Here is a 21,681-nt window from a genome sequence, read left to right on the forward strand (position 1 = left end):
ATTCAGAAATGAGTTAATCAACGACATGGCCACTGAAACATTTTCTGAAATGATCAGCTGGCAGACTAAGTATGCTCCCGAGCTACCAATATTTGAAAATACGGATTTAATCATTTTAACCTCTGAAAACTATATTTTTATATCCTTAACATGAGAAAAGACTAAATTAAAAAAAAAAAAATGGAGTTCATCACATTGGCTTCTGAGTGCCTCATAATATATAATGTATATGCTAGCAGCTTTGTTCTTCATTAATAATTTATCTTAATACTGAAATGTAAATGAAAAATAAAAGGAATTTGGCCAACGAAAATTATTTGATTTTACATCATTAAACAATCGTTGAAGAAATTTTCATATTTACTTTCTTTTCCACGGTAGAAATACGGAGTAACAAAGAATTACCTTTTTAAGGTCGTGAATTACTGCGTTTTGATTATACTTTTGGAAATATAACAATAAAAACAATTTTTTCATCGTTCAGAATATTTAAACTCGATCGGGCTGAATACCATAATTAAACGTATTTAAGATGGCTTTAAATTTTTAAGAAAAAAAAATTATATAAAATAAACTTGTGTTTTCCACGCGTCTTATTCAAAACTGGGTTTTATGACGTAAATATTTATATTATTCAGTCATAAAAGTTTAGGAGAAAACAATGGATTTTTCAATAAACAATTCTACTGATTAAAATCTGAACAATAAAAAATGCCGTGTAAATATGTTAAGTAAAAATTTTATACAAATTTAAAATGTTAAACAATTGTTTATTACCTTGTCCATGATAAAATATCTCCAACTTTATAGTCCAATTATAATCTTTATTCATTATCGTTGAATCTGAGGATTTCTTGCTTTTTTATCGATCATTTTCCAAGTAATGTCAATTTTAGTAGTTAAAAAAAAAAAAAATTAAAAATTTGTATCTTGGTTTTAATAAACCTTAACGTAAATAATAATTAATAATAATCACCACTACATCAAGAATGGCGATGTCCTGTTTTTGACTATCTATCTAAACAACAGTCTCTTAACAGGTTACTAATAAATTACACAGTTTTAAGACTCATAAGTAATATTTACCGTAAATTAACACAATCATATATGTATACATTTTGTGATAATTTAAAAAAAATATCAGCATTCAAAATTTAAAAACAGGAATGTCTGACAAATGCTAATTGTTGGAATGAGATTGAAACGCTGCACAAATAACAATTAAAATATTTTTAACGACCATCAATGGGGAGAGTGTACAATTATAAACATATTGTTAAAGTAAGCATCTTGAGTTAAAACAAAATTCAAACGATTCAGTTTATATTTAAATAGAATTGAATTTAAAGACAGACTTCTTAAACGTTTACCACAGCAATACATAATGTACAATCTCGTAATGTGACACAAACCTATGTATAATAAACTGTTATCTAAAAAAGTTAACAAAAAAAAAAATATATATATATATATATAACAAAGAAATTACATACACTTCATATAAAATAATAATAAAACTTCTAACTACTACAACAAAATAAACGTTTGTCAAGATTGAATAATATTAAAATACTCAAATAATAAAAAAAAAACAAGGAAATTCAATTATACAATAAAAAGTAATCTCTACAAGACGAAAATCAACTTTTCTACTAAGTAGTAATATCACAAGTAAACCACTTCAGAAATGAGAAACAAATAAATTAAGGTATAAAAAAAAACACCAGAAATCTCACATACTAAATAAGAAATTTTATCCTCACAAGTAAATGTATCCGATCGAGGACTTCTCTACACGATAAATAACTTCGATTAAAAAAAGATTCTATAGTCGTTCAAAAATTACTGCGGTCGTTAAAATGGGAATAAAAGAAATCGTGAAAATACATGTAGACTTAAAAGTTTTCACAAATTATTTCTTTTAAAATCCAAAAGAGGTATGTAGGTAGAGTACAAAAATGTAGATGCAGTTAAGAACGCAAATTCAATTTAAGAGAGAAATTACTTTTATCCTGTTCTTTTTTTCTCTACAATAAACGTTCAGACAGTTGAGACTTAAGTAGAACTAGCAACTAGTAATAATATTACGTTCTTTGGAACGTAATATTATTTTCATTTGCTTTCAATTTATTTTCATTTAAGGAACGAATTTACGAAAATAAACAGCAGAGTTTATATAAACGATGATATGCGGATAAAATGGAAAACGCAACGCGATAAAATTTAAAGAACGGCTGTAGAGCCTACCCGAAGATGTAACACGGGGAAAATAAATGGGATGGGTTTCCTCCATCCGCGAACATTTTTTTTAATTTAATGTTTTTCAGTCAAGTAACCGGAGGCAGATTACTAACGGTGGCAGTGGCTGTGTTGGTTGAGCCGTATTAAAAAAATCGTCGCACCCCTTAAAAATAGAAAATCAAAAATCCCGAAAATCTGAAGAGTATTATGCAAAGCCTAGATCTAGTGAATATCTCGTTTAGAGCAGTCTGATTAGTGAAAATCTGCAATCATAGTTCAAATTTTGTTACCTTTCTTCACTCCTTTCAAGGTCGAATTTAAAAAAATCAAGAAATTGGTTTACAGATATTCAAATCAAGACCACACACACAAAAATCAAATTCATTCAAAAAATAGTAAATATCAACTCTAAAGAAAGTGGATACAAATTTTCTTCTATTTATATTCTGTACTTTCCGCTGCACTCAAACGACATGGGTTATATATATAAAATCAGATGCTTTTACTTGTATTGCCTGCTTTTAAATCTAGATTTGACGGAGTTTTGAATTAGAAATAAAAATATCCGCTACCTTGAATAATAACAAAAACGTTTCACTACCGAACAGTAAATTAGTCATCAAATTAATTTTTAATTAAGTGGTATTACGAAATGTATTTTTCAATAGATTACAGTATCGTTAATATTCTATCTTATCAGTGTTTTTTTTTTCCTTTTTTCATTTTCTAACGCGTAATTAAGTACCTCTTTCGACATACACGAAATTCTAATTAGATTATCAGCACTACCGATCGAAAATGTTGGTACCTCAAGAAATAACTTTTTTTTAATATTAAGTACCTTATTTGTAAAAAGAATTGTACAAACGTGAATTAATTACATAACATGTATAAATAACATTTATTTCTTCTTTTTTTATAACTATCAATCGGTTTTGTAATTTCGCCATAAAAAAATTTCAAATCGATTAAACGCACATTTAAACTGTCAGAAGTAATAATAACTGTACTTTCGTGATCGGTACAACTGACACCGCTTCTACTGAATAAAGTATAGCGTGAAAGAGGTCACTATTTACAGAGGTACGTACAATCGATGTGGACCGATAATAAATTATGAAAACTGAATTAACAACGACCGTACCGAAAGTATAGGCAAACAAATATAGTAGTAGTCCGACTACATCTATAATGTAGACTGCAGTCAAAGCGGACGACCTGAGTGGACGAAAAAAAAATGACTTTTTTAACATTAAGCGTACCGACACTGGATAAGTGCACATCCATTTCGGACGGGGCGTACTGAAAAAAAAAGAAATAGTGTCAAGAGGAAAAAGAAAACCTCGTCCCTCCGTAACATTCTTCTATTCTTAAAGGTTGATGGCTATTGAAAATAAAACTCTACTCGGTAGTCGTAAATAAAAAAAATTCTTTTTCTCTTAATATAAAAGCAAAGGGCATCAGAAGAAATTTTCTCACACCTATTGTCATTTTTATCAGAAACTTTCTCTTAGAGAAAAATAATTCCATTTTTCATCGATTAAAAAAAAGCTAAAAAACCGGTCTACCCGAGCGGTAAAAGCATAAAATTCATATTAAAATATAACTTTTAATGCCTTGAAACAACGTCACAATATTTATTTGATAGCCGATCAAATTTTCATGTATTTACTATTTCATATATCGTATAATAAACAAACTAACGGTTTTCTTTCTGATATCTAAAAAGTATAAATATGGGGAACAGTACAAATTCTTTAATAAAAGATTTATCTGTACCTACAAAGCAGCTTGTCCTGACGTGACTGATTCATCAACGCCCAGCAAAAACTAAAAGATAAATTGATGAAAATTTGTATACATGTTTTTCTTACGGTATAACTGCACATTTTTTTTGTAATTCCAAGTTTAAAGACAGTTAAAATGGAGTAACAATTAAATTTACTATATATTTTGTTTTAACTTCTCAGTAACAAACAAAAATATCAACTTTATGTTTATTGTGTGTAGTCTTTGTGTGAATATCTGAAAAATAATAACTAGATTTTTTAAATTTCAAGTTTAAAGGATTGAAATGGATTTTGATTTTTTTTTCCGGTGAAAGAAAGGATCGCTGAAGGGGTGTGATGTTCCGCTTGGACCTTCCTTCTATGTATTTATGTTTGGTTTTATTGTTATTTTGTTTTATGGTTTGTTAAACTGTTGCTGTTTTTGTTTCTGTTTGATTATAGATTTGTTTGTTTTTCGTTAGTTATATTTTTATATTACTGTTATGTTATATTACTTATTGTTATTAAGTTTTGTTAGTGTTTGTATTGCATTTTACGATTCGTTGTGTGTAGAAAGTTTACGTCTTTTAGAAAGTCATTAAGTCTTGTTTGAGACGTGGCTAGATGTGTTTTGTTTGGAGTTTGTTACTAGTAGTCTGATAGGAACGTCGCTTGTGGCAATCGCTATGGTGGCGCACCATATGAAGATGGTGGTACGGAGGGGGTAGCGTGGCGACCGAAACCGTCACATGGAAGGTGTCCACCACGATGGAATTGTGTAGCTGACCATTTTTTTAAAGAAATGAAGGATCGTACCTCACTTTCAAGTGAAATAAGTTTAAATAAAGTGCAGCAAGAATCATGTAGTTTAATATGCGTACTAGGAAGTAAAAAAAAACTATTAGCACACGTAAAAAAGAAAATTTGAAAACGCATATATGATGCAAATTCTGTACCTGAAAAAACGTTTCGGACAGGATTATTACTGCTGGAACTGTGTCCTAGAATTCCTTTTAATTAAACGATTAAATTCAATTAGTAACGTTTGACTGAAGCAATTCGTGGTCTCTATGTCAACAAGCGATCTGAAAGGAATAAATTCAGAGAACGAGTGAAAATACCAGAGATAAAGGAACTATCTGATGTTTCTCGGCGACAGAGAGAGAACACAAATTAATCTAGTTCTGTAATTATTTAGTTCATGTTATATCAGTAGGTGACAACTGTAATTAACTCTAGTCTGGAGAGGACGAATTCATGAATAATGCAAACCTACGAGAGTTCTCTGTGGAGGAATCATGAAGGCCGTCACACTTGCAGAGCATATTATTGTAGAATCAAACGACCTATCATAACTCAGTAGTATTATCTTTTCAAGAATATTTGGCCCTCGATTTACAAATGATAAGAAAATTTTCTAATACTACTTGTCCGTAGGATTTTGCTCAGACATATTTCTAAATGCAGAATTTTTGTGCGAAAATACTTTCGGTAAGCGTTTACCTGGTATAAAAACTGAATTCATATGTAGAATGAACTAAAAATTAATAATGCACTCTGTCGATGGTCCTAAAAAAATAATATTTCATCGTTACTAGTGATTTTTATATTCCTAATTTCTTCCATCGCTCGAAAATACGGCCTATATTTTTCGTTTATACGGATGGGATTTAAAATACTTCGTAATTAACAAAGAACAGCGACATTAAAATTATGTTACTAGATTGGTGAAATAATTAAAAGTATTTTATATATTAAGGTTTACCTAGTGCTTACCAGATAAATGTAACGATTATTAAAATAATAATGATTTTTGACTGATGAAACTGAATTAAATGAATTTTTGTAACGTAAACACATTTCCCAAAAGGTATATTTTATTGAAATAAGTACAGCAATAGCTAATATCCAGAATATGGACAATAGAGTAATATTTTTTTTTAGTCAAACAAACAGATTGTTAACGCTCGAGAAACACAAGCAATAAAATGCCTTTTACCTATGAATACTTTTTAATTAAAAAACACTCCATTAAGGATAACAAAACAAATTTTCAAGACACAGCACGAATAACACGAGTTGAAATACGCACCTTACACTGCATTCGAAGTACGGTTGTAAAGAAGAGTAAAAAGAAGAAAGCTCAAAACCCAAAGGAATGTGGAAAATCTGTAGGAATTGCATTTAGAAACTGCGTAGGATATAGTCGTAAAAAAAATAATAACTTACACATATGAATCGGCAATATAAAGATTGAAAAACCCACTTGGCCCTTTATAAATTTAATATCGTAAGCACACAGACTTAAACAGGAGGTTATGTAATATGACTATATTTGCAGCTCCTTCTCGTATAATGTAAGCGTTACATTGGATGTAAACAATCCAGGAATTCTTTTTTTCTTTTGTATATCAACGTGAAAATTTTTTTCAGTCAAACGGACATAAAAATTCATCGTCAGAAAATAAATATGTTTGTATGCATAATATAAACGTAATACGTATTTACTATTATTGCTGCTTCAAGTATCATTACTTCATTAAAAAGAACTATCTCAAATAACATTACTTCATGTTTACACAGTATAAATATTTTTACACAGTAATATTATGTATTGTTACAATACATAATTTAAAATAATTTACATTGTAACGGATATATATATATATATTAAATTCCTCAGGATATTATTTTTATACTGGTAGTCTGTCAATATCCCTTTAACTATTATTTGGGACGTCTGTCTTAACACGAGTTTTGAGGCCTGGTTATTAAATAAACATTGGTTAAACCATTAATACTAAATTATAAAAACGAAACATTTTTTTTAAATCTGTCGTACAAATTATTTGGCTAGAAATTTAAATCTATCTCTTTACAAACCACGGAAGTAATGTTTAAATTAGATACCTTACAAAATGCGACCAAAAATCTTTTTATACGCATTAAGTAGTTGTGCCAAGAGTAACACAAACACACATAAATAAATACGTACGGGCAGCCCATGCATTACTCATAAAATAGGAGAGAATAGGAACGTGTATCAAGTAGGACGAGTATTAAATGCAGACCGGAGGCAGAAGGTGGTTTTATATATATATATATATATATATGCACAAACGCCAAGAGGGACCAAACGATACGGCCGTAGTGTGTGTCTATACCGACACCACTGTTCACCCATCAGAATTCCGCATATGTTAATACTGTGCACCTGCCGTCAGTGTAATTATAACGGCAATGGCGATAACACTGTTCCGTCCTAAATTACTCATTACAATTAACTATCAATTAGTAAACACATCGCCAAGAGTAGATTACGAATATATTAAAGCTAAGTAACAGACTAAGAAGATATAATATACAACTGTTGCAATATGATTTACAATTTTTTCTGTCGCACAAATAATAATTTAACGGTAAAAATTAATTTTAAGCGGAGACTTCCCGGTATGTAACTAATAAAAATCACAGCTTACACAGCATCGTAAAAAAATATTTATTAAAACGATAAATTTAATTTAAATTAGTATGACTCTACCGCAGTACGAGAGATTGATTACACGAAAAATAATATACTTTTAATACAGTATAAACGATTCATGTATTCAATTACCTTTCGTATAATTTTATAAACATTTAAGTGTTCATTTAAATTATTTAATTATATAACACTGATATGATTATATTCTCAATCTGTTTCTTTACGGTATTTCAAAATCAACATAACATAGTTATCTATTTTTTATAAAAATAATTTAGAAAACATTAAATACTTACCTTAGCGTACTCAATTTTCAGCGTGCAGCATCCGGAGTATATATCTGCTCCATGCAAACTTTCCTTAGCCCGCTTGGCTGTTTCAATGCTGTCGAACGTAAACAATAGTTAAGGAACATATTTCACAATGTTTAACAAAAATTTATTTTGAAATAAAAATAAGATAAAAAATTAAGAAATTTAACATTCCTTGATTAATTTTTCTACAATTTTCATGTAGTAAATACTTCCAACGGAGAAGGATGCCGTTCTCTATTAAAGAGAAAGGTGCGCACTACCTTACGCACTACGGTCAAATACACCACATTATTGCACCCAGATTTTACCTGCACATAAAATTATAAGAATGAAAAATCTAATGTGAACACCACATGACTTCCTTGTACGCCTATTAAATTACATACCCACATTTTTTTAAAATGAAAAGTACATAAGATTTTTATTTCATCAAAAACTTCTGATATTTTAACATATTATTGTTTTTTATTGCTATTATTGAATTATTATTTATCGTAAATATTTTTTTACAATCAGTGGTTAGTATTAATAAATGAATATATTTAAATTAAAAAAAAAGGTTGAAAACGAGGATAAAGTCTGATTTGAACCGATGTGCCTTCCCCTTATAAGATCCAAATATTTCATTAATTAAAATATTATATGGCTATAACTCTGGAACTAATGAAAATAAGTACCACTTATGTTATATCGTTGCAGACCTCTCAATGAGGACTTAGACCAATTTTTTTTTTAATTTAGGAATTTTTTGGACGCTATAAACCGAAATTATAAATTAATTATAAATCTATAAACCGAAATTTTTCGCGATCGCAATACTTACTTTACGTTATGCAAAGAAGTAAAAATAATGACCGTTCTTATAAAGGGTGGAGCCGAAGAAACGTATGTTTTTTTTCACTGCTAGTACTCGGCGAGTGGGGGTACTATCTTCGGGGACGTCTGGCGGACAGCTCAGGCTAGCAGTTTAGTCGCTCTCTATCCTCTAGGCGATAGGCTGTAGCGCTGGCTATGTCATGTCGTTCGCTTCATCGCATCTTACACGGTGATCTCAATTTTCACCCGTACAAAATAATGATCGTCCGGCAGCTACCTGGAAGGAATTTTGTGGCATAAAGAACGCCATTTTTACGGAAGATGCAAACGCCCTAATAATAATGAGTAACGAAGCCCATTTACATCTGGATGGCTATGTTAATGTACAGAACTGTCGGTACTGGGCGTCGGAGAACCCACGTAAACTACCAAAAACCTCTGCAGAGCTCAAAAGTAACAGTGTGGTGCGGTGTCTCCAAGACACCGGTGGTGTGGTCCTTACTTTTTTTGAAGAGGAGAGAACCGCAGTTACAGTGACATTAGGTGGACATGGGAGAAATGCCCAACAGGATGGTGCCACAGCTCGCACGGCGAAAGCATCGATTAAAGTGGTTCGACAAATGTTTCAGGACAGCTCATTTCACGATTCCGCGATGTTTCTTGGCTTCACGCTCTCCCGATCTATCGATCTGTTGACTTATTTTTGTGGGGCTACCTGAAATCAAGAGTGTATATGAACAAGCCACACACAATCGAAGAACTGAAAATTTCCATTCGCCAAGAAATTGAATCTGTGTCGAATGAAATGTTAGAGAAAGCCGTGCAGAACTTTGAGGAGTGGCTCCGAATTTGCGTCTGACAAAAAGGACGTCATCTTAGCGACATTATTTGGCGAACCTAATTAGGGTATGTTGATTTCAAAAATTCAATAAAATTATTGTTTTAATATAAAACTTTTTTCTATAATTAAAACAACCGAAGTAAAAATTAAGTAATTCGGTAATAAAAAACACGCGTTTCCTCTGTTCCACCGTTTACATTCTACAGTTATTTATTCAATTTGGTTAATGAAAGGCTTACGCCCTATTACAGGTAGTCTTAGATAACCTTCTCCGCGATACGTTTCAAGGACGGCTAACAAGTGAAAAAAATGCGAAGTCTGACGGGGATTCAAACCCCACCGGTTCAGATGTTAACCCGCAGAGGTAGAATGGCGTAAATCGTTCGTACTCCGATATCCATTTAGCGACCTATAAAATTGAGATTTAAAAAATTATATTCAATGCGAATAAAGTGTAATACAGGAATTTGTTAGAAAGCAATACGACCGGTACAAAATAGTATAGTACATTCTGGAATAACCCATGCCCACGGTATCTTTTAAGGACGGCTAATTATAACAAAAATATAAAAAAGGGTAATATATAACGCGAAAAGACCACAAAAATAAGCTTAATTAAATTATATGACCGATTTTCTGTACTCAAAGGGCATATAAATTAATACAAAGAGCCTCTACTTAAGAGATAAACGGAAACAAACGCGCTGTATTACACTATTGCTAACTAAAAAAGAATATTAAATAACTAAAAATACTTCTTACTTCAGCGTAACGGTTACAGTGGCCGAAATGGGAGGAAATGGAAGAAAGGTAACATCATGAAGGAGGACTCAAAAGACAGTTAAGTTCAGACGCAATGGTTGTTAATAGTACTAATAGTTAGTTGGATATCCGCCAGGGTGCTCGCAGTTCTGGACTACAACCCCGTAGGACCCTCTTACCCTTAATTAAAACTGCTTTCTTTGCAAACCCTAGCTAGCGTCGTAAAACGCCCTCTAACTAGAATAAAAAAATCTTTCTCTACGACATAACACAAGAAAAAAATCGAACTAAAGTTTACGAACAAATCGTGAAGAGGATTAGAAATTATGCAGCAGCAAAAGACTAACAAACAGCGATTACGTATTGGAAACCGATAAAATGCTCATAATATTAGATTCAAGGAATGTTATTGACACTATAAAAATTATGAAGTAACGTAAAAACACCGAAAAGAACCTATCTTTTTTTACACTCTTAAAAAACATTAAAATCGGATATACATAACCAGCAACACAATTTACCTACACTATTTTAAATCACTACTAGAGTAAATGGCTACTACTAAAAAGACTTTCATCAATTCTTAGTAAGTAAAGTATCAATGTAAGTAAGTCCTACTTATAAAAGTAAAGTCGTGTGTCTCCTTACATATCTAAGCAAAGTTTACTTACGTACGCATCTTACACAATGGGAAAAAGTTTTTTTAATTTATTATTAAAATTAAAAATGCATTGCTGCTGGCTAATATAATAATTTTTACTTTATATATAATTTAAACTATTTACTTTTAAAATACTTATTAAACACAGTTAAAGGAAATCTTACCACTTCCATAAAATCTATTGACCTTCCCGCATCTCCCAACCGGTGAATAATAAACATTTAATGTTTTCATAAAATCAGGTGCCGTAGACACTTATGCACATTACATATATATCATTAAACAACAAAATTCTTTTCATCCCAACGATCCAATTATAAATGAAAAATTGTAACAGTTTACATATAGAAAATATTCATAGAGTCAACGGTTACTTTAGGTAAACCATTTTCAGTACTGAATGCTTTTAAACCAAATGGAAGGACTAAATTTTCCTTCATTCTAACAATTAATACAACTCGTTCTTATAAAAAAAAATATTGTTTTTGTGAATATACAACATTGCACAACAGTAAATATGTATTTAATCAACACTGACTTATGCGTAGAATATTTTGGGGCAAAAAGAAAGTAACAAAGTTGATTAGTCTTCATTGGTTCCAGAGTAAAGCCAAATAAAATTTTAATTAATGAAATATTTGGATCTTAGGGGGAAAGCACATCGGTTCGAAACAGACTTCATTTTTTTCATTTAAATATATTGATTTATTAATAATTATTAACGTTAAAGTTTTAACGTTTTTTACGATAAAGTTTTTAATGAATAAAATTTTATGTACTTTCCATTTTAAAAAAATGTGTATGCGTACAAGAGAAGTCATGTGTTTTCCACATCCCGATTTTTTTTTTAAATGCAACAAATACGTAAAGCGCGGTAATGAATTTTAATTCATTTTACTTTAAAAAGATTAAAATAAAGGAAATTTTTATGTTAAAACACCATTCCTCAAAATTAAACTCGCTTGATAAAACAAAGTTCATGATAAAATAAATTTTTAAGAAAACAAAAGAGAAACTAATACAATTTAAGAAAAGTATGTATCTGAAGCTAATTACACGTTATTATAAAAAGGAAGTTAAGACGATAGAACGTGCCTTTTTTCAGCTTTAGTAACACAAGATAAGCCCTGTCACAAGCAGTCATGATTCTTCTAAACGCAGAAAACGTGCTACAAAAAGTTTCTTAGTCTTATTTTGTACATGAAACCCCATTAGCAGAAAATAAAGTTTTTTTAAAAGAAAAGCACAAAGATAATCATAAATGAACAGTCATTAAACACAATTTGAAATATACGAAGAGCCGCGGCGTTTATATCGACCGGTTATCGTGAATTAAAAATACACAACAATTTCGTTTATTATCTGAGCAACGGAAATAATTTTTAGAATTTAAATAGTCATAAATCAAACTTTTAGCAATTTACGAGATTGTGTGTGTGTGTATTACTATGGAGCAAGGCTTCAAAAATTTTTCATTGTACGTAATAGCAGATTATGTCACTGTACACAACACAAAAAATAGCGTTTAAAATCAATTTGAATTTGGCAGAAAGGTTTGCAGTTCCTTTTCTGTTCCTATTTCTATAGCAATAAATATTTTTGTTGTAGGACATCCAACACAAAATCGGTTATCAAACGTGAAGTTCGCATGGCGTTTTTTTTATGGGGAAAGGAGTTCCCAATTTCCAAAATGTGTCTTGCGAAAGACGGGCGAACACTGCATAAAAGGCTATTCTTCATTAGGTAGCGATGAAGCTAAATCCGAGATTATATTTAAGCATCTTCAGCAACCACCCACTCAGTTTCCTTATCTTTCAACCGTTTTAGCATTCCGTCGGTTAAGGGTTACAGCTTATCATTTACATATAGATGTCAGAACCTTTACCGCCTATGCAATCTTGATTGATGTGAACAAGGGAGGGGAGCTGTCCTTTCGAACAGACCTGGAAAGTCTGACTTCTGCCCAGTGACTGAACAATAAGCAGGCTACTGGCTGAAATGCGCATCGGAGCTACTAATACCTCCTAAAATATTTTTATTTAATAAAAATTACCAAAACGATCATAGTTCCACTGACTGATTAATGTTAATGAAGTTGACCTAATTGTTAAGGTAACTCGGTATTTAAAATAAATAAAAGTTTATAAAATTTCAGATTTATCGGTTTATTAACTGCAACTTAATTACAAATTTAATAATTAACAAATAACGCTTATGACAAAAGACCAACGTATTATACGAAACGCTATAAATTATTTTAAGTGCATTACGTATGGCATTAAAACTGATACAGTGAACGATATACCGATGCGCTGTAAACAATGAAACCTACCGACTAGACACAGCTAGGCTCCTAAGTTCTACCTCCGTCGGCCAAGAAGGTGGTAGCAAGAGACATGTGCAGATCAGGAGTAATTTTTTAATTCGGTGTTCTCTTAAAATTTATTTTCAAATTGCCGTATTCGTTCTATTTATCCAAATATTCAGAAAATAATAAATAAGCAAAAAAATGAAAGTGATGAAATGTCTTTTCCCGGAGGGATAAAGTTGAACAAAATTCAATACACTTAAAGATGACTGCGATCATCCAATATTTTAATATAAGATACAAGATCGAATTCATTAAATTTTTAAGAGAAATTTGAACATTCAATAAATAACGAGAGGAAAAACAATATTTACCCGGCAGCGAAGACAGCACGTTTATTTAATTAATTAAACCAACAAAAGCGGTCTTTCGTACAACATTGAAAATGAAATTAAAAAATTTATAAGCAAGCATTTGCTCGTAACTTTCATCACGATATTAAAGAGAAAAATATTCGTAATTTATGCAGAAACCCTCTTAGTGAAAACAGTATCACCAGTATATTTTATTGGCGCGGCTATAAGCTACAAAAGCAATTTCATTAGTACCGTTACTACCGAAAAAACAGTATAAATAGCCACACTAAAAACCGATTATAAGAACGTGTATCAACATACGTGTAATTTTGCTGTGAAAACATTAAAAGGTCACTGCCAAACCAAGCAACTAAAAGGAGTAAAAATTTGTTACTGCAAAATCATATAACTTATCTCTAAATAAATAAGTTCATAAATATCAACATTGTTGAAATGCACTTCCATTATATAACAAATACAGATTCCATTATATATTACATGAGGTATTTGTAATTTTACTTTTGATATTATTTTCTAACGTTACAAGTGATCTTGCGCTTTTAATGCATATATATATTATAAATTAGTTTTAAGGAAAATAATGTTTAATCTTTGTAATTTTTTAGAAAAAAAATGTGCGTTGTAAAGTTTTCAATACACAGGAAATAGCAATCAGGTTGTATAAAGAGATACATATAATAATCTAAAGAAAATATGAGTTATTTATGCAGAAACCCTCTTAGTGAAAACAGTATCACTAGTATGGAAATCTATTACATTAAGGGTGGGAATAAAATATTGTTATCTAGAATGGGTGGAGGATCAGTATGATGTGTGTGTGAATGTGTATTGTCACCTGAAGAAGCTTAAATAATTGTAAGTGAAATGAGATTTGCCGGCCTCCGTGGCGCTACTGGTAGCGTCTCGGCCTTTCATCCGGAGGTCCCGGGTTCGAATCCCGCTCAGGCATGGCAGTTTCATACACGCTACAAATCATTCATCTAATCCTCTGAAAAATGCCTAACGGTGGATCCGGAGGTAAAAAAAATTGTAACGAGATTTAATTTATAATTTTTTATTAATAAAGATAATATTTTTAAGTAAAATATGTATTATAAATATATATATATTATATATATGCATTAAAAGCGCAAGATAGAAAATAATAAAGTCAAAAGTAAAATTACAAATACCTCGTGTAATGTATAATGGAAAAAACCCGGGGATAGAATACAGGATAGGCCTATAAAACCTATTATTTATTGTGATCAGAATAAGTTAAGAAAAAAGTAACCGACAAATAACTGGTAAACTTGGCACTCTCCTTCACAGCGGGTTTCTCTCTATTCTTAAAATTTACGATGCACTTTTCCATTTCATTTTTACGATTTTCTCTTATCTGTTGCAATGAAAATGCTACTGACTGACTCCTAGCTTATTTTCTTTTTTTTTTTTTTAAAACAATAACTATAAAGGAACATAGTAACTCTCGACCGTTAACAATTACGAAAACTATAAACAAGCCATAAAATCTCTTTAAGAATGATGAGTAAACCAATATTTATATATGTGTATTTTCGTTAACCATTAGACTAGAGATAAATATTACAAAAAAAAAAAATTACGGAATTAAAATATAAAAATTATTAAGACAAAAAACTCGGATAAACGGGTTACCCAAATTACACGAACAGCGGGCGACGTACCCCTTATGGCAGCCGAATAAAAAGGGCTGCACTGGATATCACAAACAATTAGGAAAACGTAAAAGTAATCTTGTAAAAATTAATATTCATTATAAACCAAATATGCATACCAGACATTTAGTAGTGAATACTTTATTTAAGGATTGAAAACTCCAGAGAATCAACCTAGAATTACAAAAAAAAAAAAAACTTAACTTAGCGGATATATGATTAAGATACATTCGGATGGACAATATATACAAAACTAAGAAAGTATGTTTCACAAGAGCCTGATCGCTCGTTAACTTCTTAAAACGAGCATTCAAATTGACTGAACCGCATCACAAAGAAGTTTTTTTCCTATACAAAGAGAGATACTTATCGAGAACGTTCAAAATATAATTTTAACAGATTAAAAATCAATTATATCATAGCAGTAAGAGATAGAATAACGTATATTTATTCCTATAAATCAATTTACTATCAGTACTACGGAATTTAACGCCATTAACTGACAAAAAAAGAAAAATGATCAACGATGTGAATTCAGTATCTGGAGAAATTTGAAGAAAGCAGAAATGAAAAAAACAAAAGCAAAATTAGCAAAGATGAACAAAGTGTGCAAAAAAAAAAAAATATATATATATAGCAGAGCAGCTGGACAGGAGAGAAGTTGGCCCGTAGAGTCACGTTAATGAGAACAGCTTCGGGGAATACGCATAAGAAATAAAGGGTTTAAAGGAAATGCATATAAATACGGTAAAAGAAAACAAAGATTTGAAATGTAGAAACATATAATTGAGGATATATGATGCAGGGTACGTATGTTTAAGGTCAGGAAAAGACAACAGAATGGAATGGAGACGCACATCAAACTAGTCTACCACCTATAATTACCTTGTCTAAACGTACAGACATTTAAGTTTTCTCAGTAAAACAGTGCCTAACAGTAAACATATTTTAGAATACCGATTAATAAAACAGAATTTTATCTTAACTCAGAACACGCCGTGCAACAGCTTTTGCTGATAATTAATTCAGACGATATTGTTAATCAGCTTACTTGAATTAGGTCTCCTCTATCAGTCATACTTATATTAGCTATATAGTTAATCATTACAGGCTTCACAAAAAATAACGTAACGTCATACAAAACTTTAAAATATTACCGAATATTTAATACGCTTTTTACTATTAATTTGTAAATGTTAAGTAAAAATATGCTCGTTTTTACTTAAAAATTACGGGAAAGTGAAAAACTAAATTAAAAAATTCTCTCAAAACAAACTATTAAAAAATTTAGAAATACACAGTCAAGTCTGATAATAAGTCAAAAAATCAAACGGATGACAAAAAAGAACATGACAAAGCAAATAATCTGTAATTCTATATCACCGGTTTAAATATTTTTTATAGACTGTAAGACAAATGTAAAAATAGAAGGTAAAATCATAAAATCGATTCCACCAGGAAGCAAATATGATGCCGTTATAGTCGCTAGAAGAAGACGGAAAATACTGAACGGTGTCAGATAAATGTTAAAGGAAATCACAATCAGATAAGGTCGCAGTTTATTAGATCAAGAAGAAGCTGGAAGTTCGCTGAAGGCTGTTCGTCTGTAAGCATTCAGCTATTAGGATAATGTTGCCCTTAAGCCCTAGCGCAATCTTCCACCCACACTACCGCTGTATCCGAATCTTTTACAGACTTCATCACCGTGTTCCTACGCAGTCGTTCGACTTTATTTATCCTCCTCACTACAACGACCGAATTTCTTCTTGTAAGCTGCGGCAGCTACGCGTTTCATTAAAAATGTAAACAACGTACTCGAGACTGTAATACCCAAAGTCGTGAAAACAAAGAAAATAATAACAGCAAATTTAAAATTGTATAAAATTTACAATATAAAAAACAAAATCTAAACTTAGGGACAAAACATTTTGAGAAAGAACATGCAAAATTCAGTCTTGTTTCAGTATAAATTCATTATTAGTAATCTTCACTGAAAGGTTATTTTACCCACCCCTTTTTTAAACCTAATTATTCAACGAAGTCTAGGGCATTGAAGAAGATCGAATAATTTCTGTTTGGTTTCCACTTCTGACCTTAATGTATTAATTTTTTTATTATAAATTATAGTAATATTACTACTATATAACAATATAATAATATATAATATATATTATACTATTATAATAGTATAATATTAATAGCTTTACTAATAGTAATAACTAAAAAATTATTGATCGTAGAAAAATTACATACAATCAAGTCTACAAATATAAATTATAATCCAATTGAAAAATATTTTACTCGAATAAAACTGCACAATTTTACAATAAAAGTAAAATTATTTTTTTAACGCATACATCTTGAGAGAGTATGAGATTATCTAGGACAGTGTAACCACTACATTATTTTTAGTATTTTAACATTTTTAGAATGCCTGACAACAAAAACAATACGACTAACAGATCTACATCCTGCGCTGGTTCTAGACGGTAACACGCCACCTGATTTTTGTAAACAACTGCGAACGTTATTAGAGAAAAAATGAGTGGAATGAACAAAGTGTTTACTCTTTGAAACATAACGTATTTTTATGAGCAATAGATTTAAAACAATCTGTTGGCAAACACGTATAAAAAGAAACAAGGGTGAACCTAATATATTTTTATATAAGTTATGCGTAACTAAAAATATATGTAAATATTTTCAATTTTAAGGATATTCATTCAAACATTTTTTATTCAGCGATGAAATAATACACTTACTAAATAATTTTAAAGTATTAATTAGTGCGATGAAAATTTTATTTCACCGAAAATACAGAATAAAAATATAAACAAAATTGTTTGGGCTGTACAATGTACGGGTACAATAAAATAAGGTAAATTAATATTAAAAAAAAATTACATCGAAGATTTTTTTTTACAGTTTACAAAAGCTTTTCTAATACTGTAATCAAACTCCAATAATTTAATTACAGCCAAAAATAACCCCGACCATCCTTTGACTAACTTATTGCGTTTAATTATAGAAAGTCAAACTAAACCCGAAGTTTAAAACAGTTTGACAAGAACTACGTTGAACAATGACAAGGGGGATTACGGTAAGGTATGGGTAATGACTTCCCTTGTTATCATTTTGAAGTTAGCTCTGTTCAGATAAGTAGTTCCTTTACTGCGAGGATAACTGGATGTCATCCACTAACGAGACGTATCACTCGCTTTAACGCAAAAACACGTTACCGTTATGTTGTAATATTAGGAAACTAACGCTGAAATTCATGACGGAACTGAGATGCTTCGAACATTTTACCGAATTCCGAATATAAAGATCAATTAGCCTTCACCAATTTCACAATGTGCTTCAGTTAAAAATAAACTTTACAGCAATGTTACCAATGAAATCAATAATATTCTATATATAAATATATATCTTTAAAATACCCGTATTATAAATAAACTAAATTTTTACCGTTCAGTTTAGAAAATCATGTATTACTACAATTATTACCTGAAAATAAACTCGGATTAAATATAGGGTCTTCAAAAAAGAATGGTAGGGATTTGGAGAAGGATTAAATGAAAACAAATGCACTTAACATTTTTTATGTTTACTTATCACAGTTTTTTTAATATAATTGATACGTTTCAATGTATTCAATCAGTCGCTCGGCAATTGTCCAATTGATACTCAGTTTCTGCCCAGACCCGAATTAACGTACCTTCTATTATGGTTACAACTACTTCACTAATCCTTTCCACTTTAGTGACGTAGCCGCGTATTTTTTGCGAATAAACAATGTTTTTAATATACTTCCACAAGAAAAGTCGCAAGATATCAGGTCTGGATTACTTGGAGGGCAGGGTGTAGGTCCTTGCCGGATTATTAATCGATGTCCAAATTTTTCGTTCAAAGCCCGGCTGACGAATGTGCAGGGGTGCGCCATCTTGTTTGAAATGAAGTATGTTTTCGAGTCCATCAAGTTGAGGAAATCAGTAACTGTTTAACATATCGATATAAGAATTTTCATTATTAGTTTTTCCAGCGAAGAAAAAAGGCCCGATTGCTCGATCTTTCATCGCAACTCACCAAACATTAACTTTAGACGTGTCGCATCGTTTCTCAACAATTACACGTGCGTTTTCAGATCTCCGTGTTCGGGAATTGTGTCTGTTAACACATCCATTAATGTAGAATATAGCTTCATCCGTAAAAATTACATCGTCTAAAAATGATCATTTTAATTCATCTTAGGATTACACTCCTGCAGTGTTTTGATATGGGTGTAATTTCAATCTTTTGGGTAAAACTTTGTGAATTGTTATTTTCCGAATCTTTAACTCGAAGCTTCGACGAGAGATGGATTTGATAAGATTTCGGATTACAGACTGATTAATTCGTTCAATAGTTTCGTCTGATACTACTCAGCTGATTTTTCCTTGAGAACAGATCCAGTTTCTTTCAACTGTTTCAACCAACGTCATACATAACTTTCATGCGGTGTCTATTTTCCCTATTCACGTTGAAATGCACGTTTAACTAAAATTATCCAGCCTGCCACAAAACACACTTTGCTTTTCCTTGAACAGTGAACATAGTTAACGAACTAAACACACTTTAGCAACAATACAAAAACTGGTATGGTGGTTTGAACTGCTGTTACACAAACTTTTGGGCTGGAGGATATCCATGCTACGAACATAACCTCTCAAGATTTCCCAACAGCGTTGATCTTTTTCTTTATTTTTCCTATTTAGCGTACGCGAACTACCGTTCAGATATTACTTCAGAGGATGAATGAGGATGATATGTATGAGTGTAAATGAAGTATAGTCTTGTACATTTTCAGTTCGACCATTCCTGAGATGTGCGGTTAATTGAAACCCAACCACCAAAGATTACCAGTGTCCACGATCTAGTATTCAAATCCGTATGAAAGTAACTGCCTTTACTAGGACTTGAACGCTGGAACTCTCGACTTCCAAATCAGCTGATTTGGTAAGACGCGTTCACCACTAGACAAACACGGTGGGTTTACTGCGTTGATCTTGCAAAAGCCCTACCATTCCTTTTTGAAGACACTGTATAACACGAAATAAAGCAGTTAGCTAGCTAGCTAATAGACGGTCGGTTGAAAAATAAAACGTGCATGAAATAAGGTAAAAATATACCTAAATTTGTATATAGTTGAGAATGATGAATAGAAAAAGGGCGAATGAATAATTTATGATTAAAAGCAGATCACTAAGGAGAGAAGAACAATACACAGGTAAGTGTTGTTATGGACGAAGAACAACTGTGCAAGGTTAGTAAACAATATACTAAATTACACACATCTTTTTGACCAAATAATTAAACTCTATTTCTAAGCTCTAAGTATATATATAAATAATGAGAGCCATTTTCCTTCATCTGTTACGGGGCTAACCCCGTGGATTGGCTTTTTGTACGGCCAACGAAAAGTAACAAAACAATCCTCCGGTATGCGAACAAACTCTGCTTACTTTTACAATTTACACTAATAGATGGGATACAGACAGTAAAGTTGAGAACATTTTTAAATCCTAAAACATACATCAAGAAAAATGGTTACAAACATCCTGGGAAAGAAGGATCGTCATAAATGAGCTAGAGGGCAGGAAAAACGAACAGTTTACTTGCAGAGGACCACGCGAAACGAGTTAAAGAAACCCATCCTCTTTTGAGAGTATTTCAAAGCATCACCAAGGTTTTGGCATTATTTTAAACGGGCGATAGCCTGTTAAAGCTAATCAGAATTATTTTTGAAGCTACAAAATATTATTAGGTAATACTGTTAGATAAGGCGAGGGACCGGGATGAAATTATTTTACTTGCACTTAACTACATCATAAAAATCCTTTATAGAAAAAAAAACCAAAGAGTAGTCAAAAACCCTAACCTCTCGGTGTTGACCGAATGACCGAAGAGTAAGGACCGTCCTTACCTCTTCGGTCAACACTATACCCGTTCCTATACTTCGGTCTTAATATGACCTCTTCTTTTTTTTGTATATAATCCACCTAGAAACACCCCAAACTTGACTGGCTTTTGAGCAACTTGGGATTCAAGATGCGTTCTCTGTGGCGAAGCAAATTGAGACGCATATGTCAAATTAACCGATGAGTTGTTATCTCAAGGACTCATCGAGGAAAACCCTAACTCCTCCCTAAGCAAGATTATGAAGGTACTCTTCACGTAATAGAGCAAGATTAAAGGCACAAACTAGGGCAGCTCAGGATATTGCAGAGCTAAAGCACAAGACTGCATTATTGAAAACTAATGTACTAGAGGCTAAAAGAAGTACATACAGGTCGTTCCTCTAAAATCTAGACTACAGAAGAGACGAGAGCAGCTGCGCACAAATCTTTGTCTAGATTAAATAATGAAAAAAAGCACATTCAATAGCCCGATGAA

General features: G+C 31.5%; 1 protein-coding gene across 4 annotated transcripts in view; it reads right to left on the bottom strand.

Moving 5' to 3' along the window:
* Positions 1-21,681, bottom strand: part of sm (heterogeneous nuclear ribonucleoprotein L) — a 514,959-nt gene that overhangs the window by 220,921 nt on the left and 272,357 nt on the right. For all 4 annotated transcript variants that reach the window (XM_075356710.1, XM_075356709.1, XM_075356707.1 and 1 more), the window contains one exon: positions 7,791-7,887. In XM_075356710.1, the coding sequence (XP_075212825.1) occupies positions 7,791-7,887 (97 nt within the window). The remainder of the gene's footprint in view (positions 1-7,790; positions 7,888-21,681) is intronic.

The sequence above is a fragment of the Lycorma delicatula genome, chromosome 2, assembly GCF_047948215.1.
Source record: "Lycorma delicatula isolate Av1 chromosome 2, ASM4794821v1, whole genome shotgun sequence".
Classification (NCBI taxonomy): Eukaryota; Metazoa; Arthropoda; class Insecta; order Hemiptera; family Fulgoridae; genus Lycorma; species Lycorma delicatula.